We start from the raw sequence: 21153 nt of genomic DNA on the forward strand, positions 1-21153 counted from the left end.
TTTTCCCTTTTCCTTGGAGCAGACTCGATGGGCCGAATGGCCTGCTTCTGCTCCCTTATCTTGTGATCTTGTGAACAACAGATGATTCTCTTCTGGCTAACGTTAAGTTTTTTTGGTATGAAATCGCTGCAGGGAACTTGTATCTTGGAGTCATAGATTAGGGGACACAGTGCAGTAACAATCCTAGCCATATGTTGGAGAGTTCAATTTCATAAGTACAATTTCAAGGCGCCTATTACATTGTATCATTTGAGTAGCACATAAGTGTATAAAGAGTAACATTTCAAAACTAAGAATTCTGAAATGACTAAACATTTCGCTATCCAAAGGATTAACACATTAAACAGCAGAATATTGGGTTAGATCTCACTTGTAACAAAACTCAACATCTTTCCACACAAACAGAAGGGAGGACATCTCTTCCAGGATCTTCAATCTCAGTCATTTCCTAATCCAGGATAAATCTGACACAAATCTACCAAATTTCCTATAAAGCTGCTTGCTATTAATCTCACTGCTGATTCTTGTTAAAAATAAAAAGTTTTAATTTTTTAAAAAATATCTTAGTGGGTAAAGTACATTCCCTTCCATTATTCTTACCTTTTAAATGGGCACTTCTACCAAAAGCTTTTCAAAACTCAGCTGCTGGTTTTATTTAAAATCTAGTAGGATAATGTCATGTGGATGAGTATCATGTCAATCATGCTGATATTCAAAGTTAAGTCCAACCCCTTCAGTCTCTGCTCTGCAGGATGAAATGTTGGTAAATTCTTAAATTTAATCAATTGCAGTTACAATTGCTTAATGGATTATATTCAAAATAGGTCATTAATAGTGTTGCCAATAATCTGTATTGAACAGGAAGCCTTGTTTTCAATCTAAAGTCGTCTAACCTTCTAAAAATCAGGATTCCCTTTATCCTGTATAAATTTTCCAAACATGTGCATCCAACCCACAAAATTAGGTTCTGTCCCAGTCCCAAACTAAATAACTCCAATATAGTATTTGGTCTCAGAATCATCAGACTAACACAATGGCCCAGTATTTTGCAGTAAGTGCCAAGCACTGCCAGCTTGCTACAGAATAACTTCAATCTCAAGAAAAAATGATCTTCCCAGCTGGCACTCCTGGGAACAACTGGAAGAAATCATTCACTGCAAGGCAAAGCAAGCTCCACCCACAAAATATATAACAGCAGACTAGGCTGTTCAACCCACCTGGCCTGATGTCAAGCAGTCAAATACTGTTATTTAATCAGTGCTGCTGCTGCTGGAGGAAATAAGAGGAGGGAAGAAGCAATTGTAACAATCACAAATGTTATCCCTTATGTTTGAAATATGATGTTGGCAACCGTAGTACTTCATGGAAGAGAGTACATGCAAAGAAAATTTATGGACTTGACCAAATAATGTAACAATAGAAACCTGCAGGAATCACCATATAAATCCTATATGTGACAGATGTAATTCGGAGGTGGCTTCCCTGACACGTGTTTTGGTCCTGTCCTCTTTTGGAAAAATATTGGAAAGACATTTTTAATATTATTTCAACTGTATTGAATATTGATCTACAACCCCATCCTATTACTGCAATTTTTGGGTTACCAATGTTGGATTCTGGCCATCTATCCGCTTCTGCTTGTCGTATGATTGCTTTTGTTACATTAATGGCCAAGAGATCCATTCTATTTAAATGGAAGGACCCTATACCCCCTACCACATTTCAATGGTTTTCTCAAACTATAACATGTTTAAACTTAGAAAAAATTAGAACTGGTACTGTTGATCCTTTGCTTAAATTTGAGGAAGTTTGGAGTCCATTTATTCAATATTTCCATATGATATAAGCAGACCTTTTTCGAATCCCTTTCAATAACCTTTGAATATAGAGGAGCGGAGCTAACGACATAATTTTTTTTTAAACCAAAGAAATATCAGTCACCACTCACCACTGATTGCCAACCAGAGAAACACCTATTTATCCCAACTCTCTGCCTTCGATTGGTTAATCAATCCTCTATCCATGCTAATGCATTACCCCCAACTCCATGCATCCTTATCTTATTCATAAGTCTTTTATGCGGCACCTTATCAAACGCCTTCTGGAGTTCAAATATACAACATCCACCCTTTCCCCTCTATCCACTGTGCTCAGTATATCCTCAAAGAACTCCAGTAGGTTTGTCAAACAGGACCTGCCCTTCCTGAATCCATGCTGTGTCTGCCTGATAGAACCACTTCTATCCCGAAGTATCGCTATTTCTTCCTTAACAATTGCTTCAAGCATTTTCCTGACTACAGATGTTAAGCTAACTGGCCTAAAGTTACCTGCCCTCCGCCGACATCCTTTTTTAAACAGTGGCATGACATTCGCTTCCAATCCACCGGGACCTGCCCAGAGTCCAGAGAATTTTGGTAAATTATCACAAATGCCTCTACTATAACTTCTGCCATTTCCTTCAGTACCCTGGGATGAATCCCATCAGGACCAGGGGACTTGTCTACCTTTAGGCCCACTAGTTTGCTCATCACTACTTCGCTCATCACTACTTCTTTAGTGACAGTGATTGTATCGAGGTCCTCACCTCCCATCGCATGCATAACATCTCTCTTTGGCAATTTAGTCAAATGTAAACAATCAATGTGGATGCAAGTTGCAACAGCAACACTGGATTTTCTCCTCTCTTTGCTCAACGCCCTACCCAAATGTCTCTCCAAAATCTTATAAAACAGATGATCTTTAGAGGGATTTCCTGGCACCAGGAATCCAAATTAACACTTAGATGGGAATATTCATGCTGGCTCTTGGCAAAGTCACACTGGCAGGCAGGACTATAGTTTCAGTAGCACTTCCATGATAAATCACCACTAAAGAAAACTAAGTATGAATTATTTTACAAAAGCAAAATTAAAAAGTAATTGTTTATTAGCAAGTGCTCATTAGGATCTATTTTTGAATTAGCCTTTTTTGTTTGACAGACTCAATTAGCAAAGAACAAAAAGCCATTCTCCTCAGTGCTAAACCGTAGCTTGCTTTGATTTGCAGCCAAATTGGTTCAATATATAATTTCATCCTGCAGTGATTTTTTTATAATAAAGCAGCCAAGCTGCATTAATGAACTGACCACATTTTGTGTATCCACAAACATATGTCAGACCAAAACCTTACACTTGCTAGGCTCTTAACTCTCATACTACTGATACTTAGCATTGCAAATACACTAAAGTACGTTAAAAGCATTACTTCCTTTTCTTTAGCATGTTTGCATTTAGTTTCAGGTTGTAGCTAAATATAGACTACATGTAATAGAGTGAGGAGTGTTTTCTTTGATTTGCAAAATGGAAGAGAAGAGAATCATTTTACATAACTTCTAGCAATATGTTATTTCCTGATTTTCCAGCATGATAAAGCTTTAAAAAGCAATTTAGGATTTTTTTTTTCCTTGTGCTACACCCCACGGGTACCGACTTCTGAAGCACTGGAGATGCTTTGTGATAGATCTCTGCATTGTTTGTATCACATGAAATTCCACCAGGTGCAGGCTTTTCAATGTTCAGATTTAAGAACCAAGCAAGTGACGCTTTGAGCATGTATTCCTCGGCTTCCACTCTCCACAGCTCACATTTTTAAATTGCAAAGATCTTTTGATGTGTAAGCAGGAGTACTCCTAACTTCCTCCTAACAAATGTTATCCAAGTTCAATCACTTTTTACAGAAAAGAAAATCATGCATTATCTTTTGTCTTTGTTTCTGTAATGTTACATTCTGAAAATGTAAATGCAATTTGAAACTCTGAACTATTATGTGGTTTTACAAGGCATTTTTATAACCTTGAGTAAGGTAGTGATTATCCAAACAATTGATGGTTTTTAGACATAATTGAACTGTTTACAGCTCATCGCCTCCAACCCTAGCAACCCTAACGTGCTGTAATTATTCTTGTCTTCTGTTCCAAGTCTGTTAACTTAATTAACAGAACGTGTAACTCTAATGAAGGGGGAGGGGTGGATGGACGAGGTGGTGGAAGGATACAAAATTGTGGATCTACCTCTGCATCTCAGCTCCTGCTTCCTGGTTTATATCCTATGTTTCTCCAAAAGCTTAAGCATTTATTGATTTGTAACAGTAGAGACATAGAACCTTTCTGTCCAACTTGTGACGATGCTCTACAGGAGGTATTATGACGACTGAAAGCACAACGAAGTTGGCAATAGCTATCTGAAGCAGTCTTCTGCTTAAGGCAGCTTTTCCAAGACAGGTGCTGCAGAATGCAAATTGCAATATAATGATTAATTTTATGAAGGTACAGGTGAAATGAGACAATACCTTGTCAAAGAACATATGAGCTAATTGGAGGATATAATCTTAACACCCCAGAGGAGATTTAATAATTTTTTCCAGCACCACAGCTACATTCTGAAACAGCACCAAATCCCATTCACCACTCTCTACCATATTTACTTCATTCTCTTACAGATCCAGTGGCCCTCTAAGGACAGACCAGAGTCCAGAAAATGGATTGCATAGCATCTGTATTTTAGGAACCAAGTATAAAAAATAAATTTTACCCAGAGTAGATTTTGTTAGCCTTTACTTCTGGATTAAATCATGCTATCTGCAAAACTGAACTCCATGCAACTCCATGTTCAATCAGTTATTAGTGTAATTGAACTTTTTCTGGCATCAGGAATAGATCTAATGAAGTCACTAGCAAAAACGAACTGCTGGAAGAACTCAGCGAGTCAAGCAGCACCTGTGGAGGCAAAGGGATAGTCGATGTTTCAGGTTGAGACCCTGCATCAGGACTGAGAGTATAGAGGGGAGGTAACCAGTACAAAGCAGTGAGGGGGAGGGGTGAACCAGGCGATAGGTGGAATAAGGTGAGGCAGGAGATGATGAGCAGATGGAACTGGTGGGGGGAAGGGAGGAGGGAGAGTGGAGGTAGAGACAGAGGATGGAAGGTGACAATTGGAAATGCAGGAGGCTACAGATGCTGGAATCTGATAGGGAAGGTGATGTGGAACCAGATAAAATGAGGGATTATGGGTCAATGGAACCAATTGGGGAAGGGGATAGGACAACCAGTAGGTGTGGGTGTACGGCAGATGGAACCAGGGAGGGGAGGGGAATGAAACTGGGTGATTGGGGAGGGGAGCAGGGGCGGGGGAGAACCAGGAGAGAGAAGGCAGCACAAGGAGCATGGAATTACTTGAAAGTGGAAAATTCAATGTTCATACCATTAGGTTGTGGAATACCCAAGCAGAATAGGAAGTGCAGAGGTGCTGGTGTTTACGTTTGGCCTCACCCTGACAGTGGAGAAAGCCAAGGACTGACAGACAGGTGTGGGAATGGGAATGGGAGGGGGTGTTGAAATGGCATGCAATTGTGAGGTGCGAGATCAGGATGGCCATTGCAGAGAGACAGTGGAGGTTTTCTGCAAAACGGTTGCCTAATCTATGCTTGGTCTCACCGATGTAGAGGTTGCACACTGCGTTTCTGCTTTTATTGACATAAATTGGAGCTCACAGCTCCACACTACATCAATCATGGAAGTTTACCAGTAAAACTTGGAGCACATCACACCAATCTGTTGCATTTTTCACCAGTTAAAAAGGAACACCTGACTGACAAGGGGAAACTTAACTGGTCACCCTCAGAACTGACTGAAGGCTGCTCAGGCACCCAAGTGTGCTGAAAGTAACACGGGCTGTTTTCTCATGCCCATCTTAGAGGTTCTTTGGGTACCAATCTTACCTAGACTTCTCTGAACACTGTATCCACTGCATCAGATTTTACAAGATTGGTACATCCAACATTCTGCACAAAGACGTTCAGCCACAGTCTTGCGCCTGGACTGCCCTCTCCACGGTCAAGATCACATCAACTCTCAAACTCCACATTATGGAATCTTTCCAAATGGCTGCAGCAGATCTCTGCCAGGTCTCCAAATTAGCTACTCATTAATGCACCAGAGAGGTCACCCAGACATTGTGTTTGTGAGGAAGTCCTTGCATTTACTTTGAGTTCAATGATGAAAAAAATGGTACTGAGATTTGCCAGTGTTACTGATTGCCCGTCAGTGTAGGCAGCCACTAATTGCATATATGTGCTGACAATGGCTCCCACTAACAACTCAGACCTTTTCATCAATAGGAAGTTTTTCCACCACCTCAATTTCCAGTTTAGTGGATCACAAGAAGAACTTCCTGATAAGTAAACACATAAAACTCCTTTACTCTCAGGTAATCTGCATTGCTTGATGTTTTCAGCGGTAGGGATGGGTCCTGGTGGACTACTGCTACTTAATACTTCCATGGCTACTCACATCAGTGAGAGAGCCACGTAAGCATTAGGACAGTAATGAAAAATGTCACTGGTATATCTGTGATGAAATTTCGTTGCCTATCTCAGTCCAGGGCACAATGCAATACACACCAATAAGGAGAAGTAGAGATTGGGAGGCATGAGGCAGAACTTGAAGAGTAGAAATATTAGGAGGAACAGGACAATAAAAGCTAAAAGGAGATTGTCCTTATTCAGCATACACAACCTCGCCTCCCAGCTGAGTGGAGGAGGTAAACAGTAACAGCACAGGATACAAGGGACTCTGGTAAGAGTTGCTATTCCTAAGAAGCCTGCAAATTCATACACTATGCTAGCCAAGTGACCTTCTCCAACTATTACCAACAAAGTACGTCAATAATTGGGTAATGGAGTCCAGATGACAGAAGCAAATCCCTCTCAGCTGGCTTTGCGACTCCAATTACACTGGTTATAACCTGAACAAATCCTTGCTCCAATTAATTAAAAGGCTTGGTACAAGACCACTGTATTTCCTGATGCATAGCATCTCACTCAAAGCAGTTGGACTTCTGCATAAAGTACACATTACTATGAGGATCTCCATTCTGCAGGTATAAACAATGTCAATCACCCTGATATGTATCGGAAGGGCACGAAACTTATTTCTGCATTTCTCTCCGATGCAGGAATTCTCATTCCTGGAGTAGTCTACTGTTGTCACCTCCTTGCAGGCTCATCTTATGGACCCTTGACACAAATGTGCCTTAAGGTCCTGATACCCTTCTCCGAGTACTGCGCAGAACTAAATGACATCACATCAAGGACAAATTCATTTCGCCTACTGCCAAAACAGGTCCACAGCAGGTGTCATCTCCCTGGTCCTACACTCATCTCTGGGTCATCTGGATAACAAAGACACCTACGTCAGACTTCTACTTACTGACTATAGCTCAGTCTTCAGTACCATAATTCCAAACAAAGTTATCTCCAAACTCCTAGACCTAGGATTTGGGCCACACCCCCCCCTCCCCACTGCAACTGGATCCTTAACTACCTGACCAACAGATGGTAATCAGCAAGAATAGGCAGCAACACCTCCACAATTATCTTCAATACCAGTGTTCTGTGCTCAGCCCTTTACTCTACTCCTTGTACACTCACAACTGTGTGGCCAAACTCTGCTATAACTCCATTTACAACTCTGCAGATGATACCACCGTATGGGCCAGATCTCAAACAACGAGACAGAGTACAGGAAGGAAATAGGGAGCCTGGCGGCAAGGTGTCAAAACAACAACCTTTCCCTCAATGTCAGTAAAACAAAAGAGCTGGTCATCGACCTAAGGAAGAGGGATGGAGTACATGCCTGTCTCTGTCAATGGTGCTGAGGTGGAGATGGTTGAGAGCTTCAAGTTCTTAGGTGTAAACATCACCAACAATTTGTCCTGGTCCAACCACATGATGCTATGATCAAGAAAGCACACCAGCACCTCTACTTCCTCAAAAGGCTAAGGAAATAATACAGCATGTCCCTGATGACGCTCACCACTTTTTCTTTTTACAGATGCACCATAGGAGGCATCTGATCTAGATGGATCATATCTTGGTATGGCAACTGTTCTGTCTAAGACCGCAAGAAATTGCAGAGAGTTGCAAATGCAGCCCAGTCTATCAAGAAAACCAGCCTTCTCTCCATTATGTCTGTCTACATTTCCGGCTGTCTCAGGAAAGCAGCCAGCATAATCAAGGAACCCCCCCCCCCCTCCCGTCAGTCAAAAGCTACAAAAGCTTGAGAACACACACCACCAGACTCAAGGATAACTTCTATCCCACTGTTATAAGACTCTTGAATGGCCTCTTATATGATAAAGATGAATGCCTGATCCCTCGATATACCACATCATAGCCCTGCACTTTTTCTGTAACTATAATACCATATCCTGCATTATTTAACTTTTGTACTACCTTAATGTACATATGTATGGAATAATCTGTCTGGATGGCATGCAAACCAAAGCTTTTCACTGTATCTCAGTATATGTGACAATAATAAATAATTACCATTTTCATTTTCCAAGTTTCATTTTAGCACTTACTTCTGGTGTACACCACTTCCATGCTATTTCACATTGTATTTCAGGCAATTTCATCCCTTTCTGAGTGAGAATCTGAACTGCTGTTATTGCTAAACTCAACAATGTTTTAATGCATCAGAAAATGATGCAATACCTTTTTCTAGGCATAGGTTCCTCTTTAACTGCATTTCCCAAAGCAAAATTTGAATAGTGGAGGGCCCCTTTTCTCTACAGACTACTGCCATATATAAAGGAATATTACAATTCACACACTAATGAATTGCTCAAAGTTTGTAAGAAAGAATTACTTGACTACTTCCTTTAATGAATTTGGCACAAAACAATGACCATCAAATCTCAGCTGCAGAGGCTGTGTAACAATAAGTTCTAATGATAATAGAAAAAACAGCCTGCACATATTGTTTGCTTAAATCTACACTTTCATGGATATTGGTTAGCCAAGTCTCGTATTCAGAGTGTGTGACTACACACTACAGTTAATTCACTCAAACATTACACGTGAACCATTAATGTTTATTGTTTCAAACAGGAGGCTATTAAGAAAAATTCTAATTTCTAGGGAACGCTGCAATGTATAACATAATTTATGTCCATAGAATACTTGATCTACTTTCTATCTGTGAAGTAAAATATTAAAAAAAGTTAGTTCCCATTTCTCTATATGTACTGGTTATTGCTAACATAAAATCCTTACCGTGAACGTTTCCAAGTTCAATATTCCCAATGGAAGAAGACAGATGTGAAGACTTGGCATAAATGTACTTTGTTTTTAATACACCATCAGCAGTGGAAATATTCATGGTTGTTCCTTGAAGTTTGTCAATTTCCACAACCTGGAGAAAATATGAAGGGTTTGGACAAATGTAACTTCAATTCCATATGAACACAATCATTAGTTTCCTACTTAATAAACAAGACTAAGATTTTCACTCTTAATGCCATAACACTCTTTCATAATGCAGTTCCAGGAAAAGAATATAATGCACTTGTACGCCAACTGGTTGCTTCATGAAATCTAAAATGCAGACTAAAACCCCTTATTCTGTATAGATTCACAATTTTCATCTAGTTATTAAGAAACAATGAAAAGGGATAGCAAACTTTGCAGAGAGTGAAATAAATGTCAGAAGGTACAGCAGGTTACTCTTGACTGCATCATAACAATTATAATATAATGTCATTGAGAATAAGTGCTGTGTCTGTTCTCTTAATAGTGAATAGATAAGTGAGGAGAAAGCTGATGACCAAAAGGAGGGTTAATGCTGTTTAAAAAAAAAGTATCCATTCTGCATGCAATTACTTAGAACTTTAAGAGGAAGCAAGATTTATCTGAGTTATCTGGAGTCAAGTATGCAGTGATGCTACTGTGGAATGAAAGGTTATTGCCCCTAGATGGGAAATAAGCTACTTTAGTTGCATGGTCTATTCTTGTTAGGAATCAAAATATTCTGGGTAACCCACTAAATACAACACTGGAATGAATCTTTGTACTTATTTTCAGTTTTTTTTAAAAGACAAGTCTTTATTGTGGAATGGATTGGTCACAGCTCATTTATCACCTACCTTCAATGCACTGTAAAAAATATAAAAGCCAATCAATAGAAAGGAATTAAGTTTAACTTACACCTTTATTAGAGGTCTGTATATCTACATTTCCATGGATTGTTCCTAGACAGATCACATTTCCACCTCTGCTTTGCACTTTGACTTTATGGGCCTGAATAGCACAATAAACAAAAAGAAAGCAAAGCTTCGTTTCACTCAAGAATAAAAGTTCAAATCTATATTAGCATTCCCAATATAAATGACCAAAATTAATATCTATTATAATTTCAAATTTTCCTTCTACCATGAGAGGAATTTTTTTTTTAACCTTGATAATATTAGCATTCAACATTAACCCTGTTAATGTGGGCTACAAGTATCTGGGAATGAAGGTAGATTGCTTAAAGCAGCGTGAAAATGGCTGAAGAATAAAGTAGCACATTCAGGTTTTAGCAGTAGGGTATTGACTTGATGCAGGAGGGAAGATAGAGTGTCTACATCATAAGAGAACTTGACTTTCTTATAAATATAAATATTGGGTGGGAGGAAAGGAAAGCAGGAGGTGAACAGAGGGTAGGATACAAAGGATAAAGGGTGATAGGGTAGTTAGCCAGAATCTTTTTCTCAATGTGGGAATGTCTAAAATGAGAGGGCATAGGTATAAGAGGAGAGGAAGGAGGCTTAGCAGGAATCTGAGGGAGATTTCTTCCCCCCTGCCACCACCGCCACCACCCCCCCCCCCCCCCCCACACACACACACACACAAAACACACACACAGTGGTTGGAATCTGGAACACACTGCCCAAGGAGGTGGTGGAGGCAGGTACTCTCACACGTAAGAAGCATCTAGATAAGCAGTTGAATCACCAAGGCATGAGTAGCCCACGGACCAGAAGTGGGTAAATGGGGCTAGTAGAGACCTTAAAAGATGAAATTCTAATAGCATCCTGTACATCCTCTTATGGACACTTAACTATCTTCTCCTGAACACCTCACAAGCAACACAGTAAAATATTTAGTATGTATTTCAGTAAAATAGAAATTAATTTTTTATTTCAAAAAACATCCAGGTATTAAATGTAGTTTTGGTTCCGAAATAGAAACCTGCCAGCATATTTCATTAACCCATTGTTTCTTTTTTTTTGAAAAAGATTATGCTCAGAAGCTTAATACAGAAATTTAATATATTGTTCAGATAAGTTAACAATATTCCTTATTTAAATAATTACATAAATGGAATGGCTTATGAAATCACAAGGACATTGTATCATCAGAATAGGTATTATGACATTCTTGAGGCAGAACACACAGATTGTTTCATGGAGGAACAGTACTTCTTGTGGTCTATAAAAAAAGAGAGAATTTCTTCTGCCCTCATCTGTAGAATAAGAGACTTCAAAAAGAGTAAATAAGAAATACAGAATGACTTGGTGTAAAAGTTGCTCCTGACTGACAAGAAAAATTCTGCTAAAAATAAAATATTTCAAGTTAGAACCAAATACCTTCAATTGGTTAATTTTCTAAAAATACTTCTATCTAAACCTTTATCTAATACTTCACCTAAAATTTTCATGACAGCAGTCTAGATTTTGAAAATGCATAAAAATAATCAATAAATGAGTCACAACATTGGGCTGCTTTGCTGGAACAGAAATTGAACTCCCATTCTAAATCAACCAATGTCAGAGCTTGCTGGTAATACATAAATGTTTTGCCTACCCTTTGTGACATAGCTTGAAGAGTCCTGGAGGGGAGAGTAACTCCATTTTACAGCTTGGTAAACACAAAAGCATCAGGCCCATCATATCAATCCAGCTGGCTTGATTAATTTAATTAAGTTTACTTTAGTAAAAGATATGTTTTTAAGCCAGATCCCCCAGTATAGAAAGTGATTCTATTCTGAAATAATGGCTTTCCTGTTTCATCGTTCAACATTACAGGGATCGTAGTGTAGGATAATGTTGCATGTACAAAACCCTTGAACTGATTTCACTACAATTGTGAACAATAGCAACTAATACAATTCCAAGGTGCCACATTTTAATTGTTGATGGGACCAGACCTTAAAACTCTTCTAAATTTTCCTTAAGCACTGGTAACATATTACTGACAAAACTGCTTATCAATATATAAAGCTGTGACTATTATCCCGGAATAAATATTAACTCTTGGAGGGAGCTTTTGGACTGAAAACTCTGTCACCCCTCAGTAAATGTAAAGCAACACTGATACTGAAGAAATCCATAGCCCAGATTGGCTTCCCTCTCAAGTGAACAACAAGGCTGAGGAAAACTAGCAGAAGACAGGACAAAAAGCATTGATGCTTGTATTTTAGCAAACTTAAAACGTGCAAACAAAAATAATGATTCCAGTCCTTGGCTATTCCATGCTACAAATAGTTTTAAAATTTTTGCTCTAAACTTAAATTGTGCCAGCTTTTTTTGTTGTTTGACATAATTATCAGTTAAGAATGTGATTTTTATAACTAGCTTCTATACAATTGTTGAATCTATTGTTATATATATGGAAATCATGCCACCTCGTGGCAAATTCATATAATTTAGGTGTAGTTAAAAAAAAATCAATCCTCAAAGTCAAGGGTCATGCAACAGGGCCTTTGGCCTACTGAGTCAGCGCTACCATCAAAAAAAAGTGCCCATTTACGCTAATCCCATTTTATTATTGCCACATTCCTATGAACTCCCCCAGATTCTACCACTCATTTACACATTAGGGGCAATTTACAGTGGCCAATCAACCCACACATTTGGAACATGGAACAAAATTAGGTCACTCGGGGAAAACCCACGTGGTCACAGGGAGAATATGCAATTCTAGTGGAGGTCAGAATCAGACCTGGGTTGCTGGAGCTACAAGGTAGCAGCTCTACTTTCTGCATCATTGAATGAGTTGTGGTATTCTGTTCAATCGACAGGTTCAACAATAATTCAGCCCATATTAATATCCTCGATTTACTGAAATTTTATTTCAAGATTTACAAAGTCTTGCATTCAGTATCAAGAATTTCACAGTAAAATATTAATAATAAATTTGTAAACTGTCCACAATCTTCCTTTGAGAAAAAATCTTGAACTTTCTGCAGCAGCAAATCAGCAAAATATGCCAATTGTTCTCTCCTTTGTTGCAATCTCACCATTGCTAATTCATTCCAAAGTTGTGTGAATGTTTTTTTAGGGGCAGCATAGCCCCTAATAGAACTGCTGCTTCACAACTCCAGCAACCCAGGTCAAATCCTTACCTGTGGTGCTATCCATGTGGAGTTTGCTTAGTCTCCCTATAACTGTGTGTGGCAAGTGGAAGAATTTGGGTAGGGAGTGGTGGGAGAGGGCAAGTTGAGGGGAAAGTAGGGAGTATAAAATAGGAATCAGAGTGCACTCAATGGGTCAATCAGCTGTGACTTTGCCAATGGCAATCCTCTGACAAATCTCGTTCGCATAGGGGCCATGCTTCTGTACATTTACTACTAACCAGATTGTTACAGATTAATTAAATCTTTTTTTTACATTTGAAAGATCTGTAACATTGAGATTATTTCACATTGGCAAATTATGACCCATCACTTACATTGTACTATAACTTCCAGGAACATCAGGATCCTCAAACAGATCCCACAGCTATCTTCAGGAAAACTCCACTCCTTACCTTCAAATTCTCTGTACTTACTAGCAGCCTGATAGAGATCCTCCACATTAATGCTCAGAATTCATCAGTAAGTGCAAGCACTAAGAAGCCAGTGTTGAGGTAGGAAGCATCGGCAACTCAAATTTGATAAAGTGTTTAGTAATACCAGAAAAGTATTGTTCTACACAACAGACAGGTACTGAACTTTTATGTTACTGATATCTAGTCAGTAACTAGGATGTGAAGTTGTATTATCACAACAACTTACAACTCCAGCACAAGCCACATAACCGTGTCTTTTCAGCTTTAAAATCCAACATGCTTTTGTTTTTCTTCAATCTCAACTGCTGGTGAATTCTCCCTTCTGCAAATGATCCACCATTGGCAGCCATGCAATCAACTGCTCAAGTCTGAAGCTACGGGATTCCCTCTTCTCTCTCTTTCTCCTCTAAAATACTCCTTAAAATCAATCTCTTTAATATAGCTCATCACAACATTTCCCTGTGGCATGCTGTTCTTTGTTTGAAATGCTCCCGTGAAGTGCCTTGTGATTTACAAGTTATTTTATTTTGCATAATAGAGGTGAGTAGATAAACAGATTTTCCATAACTAGAACTTCAGCATTTTTCTTCCACACAGATTTTACCCTTTTAAAGAAATATTCTACATTTGCCATGGCGTTACAATAACTTTGTTGATTAAATTCTGCACACTATTTCATTTACTTAAAAGACTATAATCTTGCATATAGTATTGAAAAGCCCAGTAACCTTGAAGAAATTATTTGTGCTTTAACTCAAGAAATGATAAAAACTCTCAAATAAGTATTAAGAAATTTTATTTCTACCTTTAATGAATTCAAGATACTGTGCCCTCTCTCAGTTTCCACATAGCAGTTATCACACTCCATTTTCTTTATTTTAACGCATCCTTTATGAAATGTGCTAATATCCAGATCTGCAAAACAAAATTTTAATTGAATACTTTTAAGCGACATCAAAACATACTAAATGTTTGTAAGTCAAACTGCAGATACTGGAAAATTTCAAATAAAAACAGAAAACGCTAAAAACATTCCATCGGGAGGGTAGCATCTGTGGAAAGATAAATGGAGTTAATGTTTCATGTCAAAAACCCTTCATCGACACTGGGAAAACGAGGAAATACGTTGAATTTAAATTGCACAGAAGGATGAAAAAGATAAAGATCAGAGATGTTGTCTTTGTGCTATCCATCCTTCACCATCTTCTCTGCAGCTTAAAACTTATTTTCTCATCTTCACAGTTCTGATGCAGAGTTCCGACCCCCAACGTAGACAATTTCTTCTCCCCCCCCCCCCCCGACAGATGCTGCTCGACACGCTGAGTTCCTCCAGCAGACTGTTTGTAGCATTAATTGTTTTTGGATTATAATTAATAAATAGAAATTTAACTGAAAATATTAGATTTCCCCCCCCCCCACTTCAGTAAAGTTCAGACAGTTTCAAAGTGGAAATAAATACTCACCAAACTTCACTGGTGTTACCAGATCAATACGAGCATCGCTGCTAACGTTTTCTGAAACCACTGTCATCTGTTTAAGAGCCTTGTCATACTGCACCACAACATCATCCAGGTTTTCACCTTGGTTGGGGGAAAAGAGCTCCACAAAAGCGCGGTCAGCTGCCGGATAACCGTGCAGATCCAACGCCTTCACGGACACATCGCAGGGCAGGCGGACCTTCAGGGAGCTGAACGGATCCACCAGCAAGGTCCAGCGTTTCAGCGCGTTGCCCTTCCGTTTGGAGCCGAGGCTTCGAGTTTGGGTCACAGGCCTCCTGGGCACCACACGGAGAAGGCAGCGGCTGCTCACACCGGCCCCCTCCTTGAGTAGTACCGCTCGACAGGCTCTACGGCAAAATACAACGAGGAAAGTCATGTTGCGCCCGGGAAATGAAAACCCTCTCAGCTGACCTGCAACACGGTTGTTGTTGTTGTTTTGCTGGGAATTGACGTTGGCGCACTCTCCTCTCGACTGAGCGGCCTAATCCAGCTGAGACTACAATTCCCAGCCTGCACCGGCCCTGGCCGACTGTGGCACTGACAACAGGGTAAGTTTGCAGGTAGGTGCTGATAGGTGACTGAACTTCACAGACATTTCGCAAAAATAGGTTTGTTTTCAAAACATCGTCAACTTCTCAGTGGTATAGAAGGAGCTACACCAAATGGTTGTTCAATACTGAAAAAACTCAACATTTTCTTTAATAATATTAAGGAGGATCAGGGAGTTGTTTAAAACTACAGCGGCATATATGTATTTTGTGAATTCATGTAATATTAACATATATTTAAGGGTTCATAAGAGTGCCTTGTTTGATTTGAATGCAATGGGTGGGTCTCCTGGGGACCTATCCTTGTCATTGGTCCAAAGCCACGACCCATCTGACCAATGGAGAGGCAGGAGTGAGGAGAATGGTTACCATAGAAATGGCGAGTGTTAGGGGTAAACGAGTGAGGAGCTGTGGGTCCGGATGATTGTGCAAGGAAAGGCGGTTTGTAAGGTATCGCTGACCGGCTGGGTCTCGAAGTGTTCAACTTATTTTGAGAAATGCAGAGCAAAAGTTTGCGGGCCAAGATAACGTTTACACGTGTCTTGTGTCAGCAAAGCCAGCGCTGCCCAGTCCGTATCGTGTGCGGACCGTCCGGTTCCCTTCCCCCCCCCCCCCCATTGCCCACAACTCGCTGACGCTCCCGCAGTGTCTGGGGTTAAAGTTCCTAAAACCCCTTATAGAACCCGGGAGAAGACGAGGAGTCTGTTTTATAGGGTTGCCCTGTCTTGTAACCTTCTCTAGGCCTGGACACTGTTGTACTCTATTTCTAGCCTATTATTGGTGACTGTGTATTCAACCTTTCAAACTCTAAAATTTGCAGTTTCTTTCCAAATCATTTCCACTCCTCCAATGATCACGTCTCACATTCAAGCATGTGAACGTCTGCCCTATTGTCTTCTTATATGCCTTAACGTAAATTACTTTGATTGCCTGTAACGCATTGCAACTTGAGGCAAAAAGCAAGTTGTTCTTAATATTTTCTAGCCAATTCACTACGGTTAGAGTAAACGAAAGCTGGATGTTTCAACAGTGGTTGGCTTTAACTCCTGTATGGGATGGATGTTACAACTAAAGGGAGTTTTGAGAATTCATTGTTTAGGACTGGGCTAGCAAATACTGTATAAACTAAATCTGGTTTGGAATGGGATTAAGAGTTAGTTTGGGGTAAGATTTGGATAATATTTTCAGTGATTAGGGTCAAAGGTTAATGGAGGTAATATCTCGTCTATAGTTAAGAAATTTCTATAGGAGGTGGGGGTTTAGGAGAATGGGAAATCACATTGCTGTGTGCTTTCCTACTAGTTAGAGAATGGGTTACCATCATGTGGAAATGAACCATCTTGTTGTGATTTGGAACATTATGGTATCACCTGTAAGTTTTTTAAAACCTAAGTTCAAATCATTTATATACACTGTTGAAAACTGATTCCAATAAATCCAGAGTTCACCAAATTATAATCATTACTAGGAACTGTTTACATGGTATCAATCCCAAATATTTACATTATTGGGATTTTATATTATTGACAGATTCTGCCCCAGTACCAATAGTTCCTGTTCTCACCCATGCAATTAAATTCAGTCTACAGTTCAGTTAATATAATCCTCACTCCCTTCTCCTTGCACCCTTCAATCTACTGCCTCAAAATTCCCTTACTTCAGATATTTTAATACTCCCATATCCTGCAATCCCTTCTCCTTAATGCTGGAAACACGTACTTCACCTACATTGTCTGATATTCCTCTATGTCAACCTTGCCCTATCAAACTTAACTGTCATGGTTAATTGTGGTTTGTCACAAGATCTGTAATCTAAAGGAAGAACTTTATCCTCACCAATTTTTAATCCTCATCCATTTATCTTTTAAATTTAAGCCAACTTCAAATGAAAGCCCTACCAGAGCAATATATATGCTCAGAGGAAGACTAAGTCATTTAGATTCCCCTACTTCCCAATAAAGTTACTGATTGCTAGCAACTCACTACCGGTTTCTTTAAAATGTCATATATTTTCACAATTTCCAACAACTCCTCAGTGATGAATTAGCCATAACTCTGCTCAATGCACTTTTCTTTGCTTCATTCTGAATTCCCCTTCTTTAGCATGACACTAATACACCACCAGGTTGTACTCACTTGTTTTATCACTGTGTTATGCTAACATCTGGTTTGCTCTGCCAATAATTCATATTCATTTGAAACCAATTGAAATAGTTGAGAACAACATAAATTTATTTTTATTTCCAAATGTATTGCTAAAATCTCAATATCTAAAACCAAAATCAGATTTTCCCAGTCATCTCTCCAGGCTTGTTATATTTCCCTTCATCATACCACACTCTCCATGTACAAATCCATATTGCGTTCTCTTTTAATAGCTGTTAACTCCTTATTTACTTAAGGTTTGTAGAAAGATTACACCTTGTACTATCTTGGATATTTTTCCACCTGGTACCCTTGAGTAATATGATAGAAATACTGTAATAGAATCAGATTTCATTTCTTTTGAGTTATAATACTGAACAAGCATAAAATTACACCAGGTGGCAGTAAGTGTTTGAGTTAATATATGGTTCTTGAATGGTATAATATGTGAAGGCAATAGGGCTAGTAATGTAATCCCATTGTATTGTGGCATCAGCTGCTAGAATGGGACAGTTCACTGGAATGTCTAACCATTGTAAATTGTAATTTAGTTTATTATTGTCACATGTACCGAGGTACAGTGAAAAACTTTGTTTTACATATGATCCATACAGACCATTTTTTCACATTAATACATCAAGATAGTACAAAGGAAAAACAATAAGACATTGTAGAATATAGTGTTACAGTTGCAGAGAAATTGCAGACAGACAATAAGGTGCAAGGCCATTGCGAGGTAGATTGTGAGATCAAGAGTCCATCTTATAGTACAAGAGATCCATTCAATAGTCTTATAACAGCAGGATAGAAGCTGTCTTTGAGCCTGGTGGTACATGCTTTCAGGCTTTTGTGTCTTCTGCCTGATGGAAGGAGGGAGAAGAGAGAACGTCCAAGGGGGGAGGGGTCTTATGTTGGCTGCTTTACCAAGGCAGCAAGAAGTGTAGACAGAATCCATAGAGGGGAGGCTGGTTTCTGTGATATGCTGAGCTGTGTCCACAACTCTCTGTAGTTTCTTGTGGTCTCGGGCAGAGCAGTTGTGATGCAAGGCTATGATGCATCCGGGTTGGATGCTTTCTGTGGTGCATCTATAAAAATTGGTGAGGGTCAGCAGGGACACACCGAATTTCTTTAGCCTCCTGAGGAAGTAGAGGCTTTGGTGCGCTTTCTTGGCCATGGCATCTACAAGGTTGGACCAGGACAGATTATTGGTGATGTTTACACCTCGGAACTTGAAGCTCTCAACCATTTCCACCTCAGCACCATTGATATAAACAGGAGTGTGTGCACTGCCCCACTTCCTGAAGTCAATGACCAGCTCTTTTGTTGTGCTGACGTTGAGGGAAAGGTTGTTATCATGACATCATGCCACTAGGCGCTCTATCTCCTTCCTGTACTCCGACTCATCGTTATATGAGATTTAGCCCACTGCACTGGTGTCATACATAGGTAGTTACAGGCAAGCCTGTACAAGCTTTCACTTTGGGTTGGAAGATGGGTAGGTTGACAGAGTCTCTTGCTGATCACCAAATAGCCAGCCTTTCAATGGTTTATTCACTAGTGCAACAGATTCCTCATTGTGCAGCTAGGAGTTGAATTCCTTGGGCTTTGTGCTGGTGGGCAGCCTTCTCCTCCTGCAAGTCAGAGATTTTTTGATGCACCTTGCTTGCTGAAGGCTGAGAGGCCACAGACTGATCAACTCCCCAGAAGACTCATTCTGAGCCTTGGGGATGTGGTGGGAGTACAGAGAATGTAGTACGCTTTCAATAACAAAGTTTTGAAAAAATACTGCAAAGTTGCTTCCACTTTGACATCTCGTCAAGGTTATTACAAAGAAAGATCATCAACTTGAAGTATGCTGCTTCCATTTTCTGGAGAGGCATTGAATCCTACATCACAGAAACATGTCCATGCTGACCATCAAGTAGCCTTCCACACTAATCCTATTTACCAGCGCTTGGTCTGTAGCTGTTTTTGCCTTCATGATTCTAGCGCTGTATTTTTATTTCAAACTTCAAATGTTAACATTTTGTTTTTGAAGCTTGTGCATGCTCTTAGTGACTGTGCCATCAGCCTTCACTAATTACAGACCTTCCCTGGGTTATGAAAGGGTTCTGTTTTTATAGATGTCCATAATTTGATTTTATCAATAAGTCAGAAAATATACACAATCACTCAATACGATAACCAATATCTCCACAGTATTGTAATAAATGGTATCTATGAGGGCTAACTAACAGGAGCATTTATTTGTTGTCTTCCCCTGCCTAGTTACAGTGGTACAGAATCAGAATGATCCATGTTCAATGGCTGGTTTTAATGGGCTTGAGGTATTAATGGATGTGACAATTGTTTAATATTGTACCGTTGCATAAGTATAAATAGAAGGGATTGCTTGTCAATTTCCAAAGCAACTGTCTTAATTGGCTCCCATGGTGAAACTGGCAGCCTGTGTTCTTAGAGACAATGGTGTCTGATTACTGCAGGGAGGTTACATGTAAATGGGCTTCTTTTCAAGACTGGTTTTCGTTTGAATTTAGTAATATTTATGGGAGCTTGCTCATATGTAAGGATGTCCATAAGTCGGGTGTTCGTAACTGGGAAGGTTCTTTACTGTTTTGCAAGTGATCAGTCTCTCACAAGATGATCCACCATCAGCTGAAACACATTATCAGCTGCAACAGAGGCCTATTGAAGCAGTAATACTCAGAAAGTCTTCCACAATAATGACTACTTGTTCTTGGCATCTCAGTTCAATAAGACTCCTTCCTCATAACATTACCAACCTTGAAATGCCTTTGTCTTGATAAGCCACTTGGGATTTTCTTATTCTATAGACATGCATATATTTTGGAAATCTAGCATGATTTATACTTGTAGAGTTTGATCTTTAATAGAATTGCTATATTAGGTTGCATAGAATTAGAATTGCATAGACACAAATGTTAACAGTTCCAACAACTTCTCAGGAATGTCAGCTCATTCAAGAATATAAGAGACTTCACATATTACAATGGACATGTGTTTAGACTCTGCTAAAACATGGACTAAAATTTTCCAGATATTCCAATTGGTCAATGATGTGTGTCAGTAAATTAGTTGATTAATTAAAGTCAAGAATAGAAATGTTTTGTTTATGTAGTGCCATGGTGAGACCACATCTAGAATATTCTGTACACACCTGTTCTCCCTATTGGTGGAAGGATTGCAACAAAGGTTTGCTTGATTAATTCTTGGAATGTTGGGTTTGTTCTATGAAGAAAGATTAAACAGAGAAAGCCTGTACTCTGTCTTGAGTTTAGAAGAATGAGAGATGATTTCATTGAAGTGAACAG

General features: G+C 39.4%; 2 protein-coding genes across 4 annotated transcripts in view; one reads left to right on the top strand and one right to left on the bottom strand.

The window, feature by feature from the left end:
* fam185a (family with sequence similarity 185 member A) overlaps positions 1-15543 on the bottom strand; it is a 35580-nt gene extending 20037 nt beyond the window's left edge. Inside the window, exons 1-4 of the mRNA XM_052034051.1 lie at positions 15093-15543; positions 14435-14544; positions 10024-10116; positions 9094-9232 (exon numbers count right to left, since the gene is read on the bottom strand). Coding sequence (XP_051890011.1) covers positions 9094-9232; positions 10024-10116; positions 14435-14544; positions 15093-15504 — 754 coding nt within the window. The 5' untranslated portion in view covers positions 15505-15543. The remainder of the gene's footprint in view (positions 1-9093; positions 9233-10023; positions 10117-14434; positions 14545-15092) is intronic.
* ccdc146 (coiled-coil domain containing 146) overlaps positions 15535-21153 on the top strand; it is a 109153-nt gene continuing 103534 nt past the window's right edge. For 2 of the 3 annotated variants that reach the window (XM_052034037.1, XM_052034038.1), the window contains exon 1: positions 15535-15676. The gene's annotated coding sequence lies outside the window, so the exon portion shown is untranslated. Of the gene's footprint in view, positions 15677-16032; positions 16127-21153 lie in introns of those variants that run through there. The other variant, XM_052034035.1, reaches the window with a different exon arrangement.

Source organism: Pristis pectinata, chromosome 19 (assembly GCF_009764475.1).
Source record: "Pristis pectinata isolate sPriPec2 chromosome 19, sPriPec2.1.pri, whole genome shotgun sequence".
In the NCBI taxonomy this organism is placed as follows: domain Eukaryota; kingdom Metazoa; phylum Chordata; class Chondrichthyes; order Rhinopristiformes; family Pristidae; genus Pristis; species Pristis pectinata.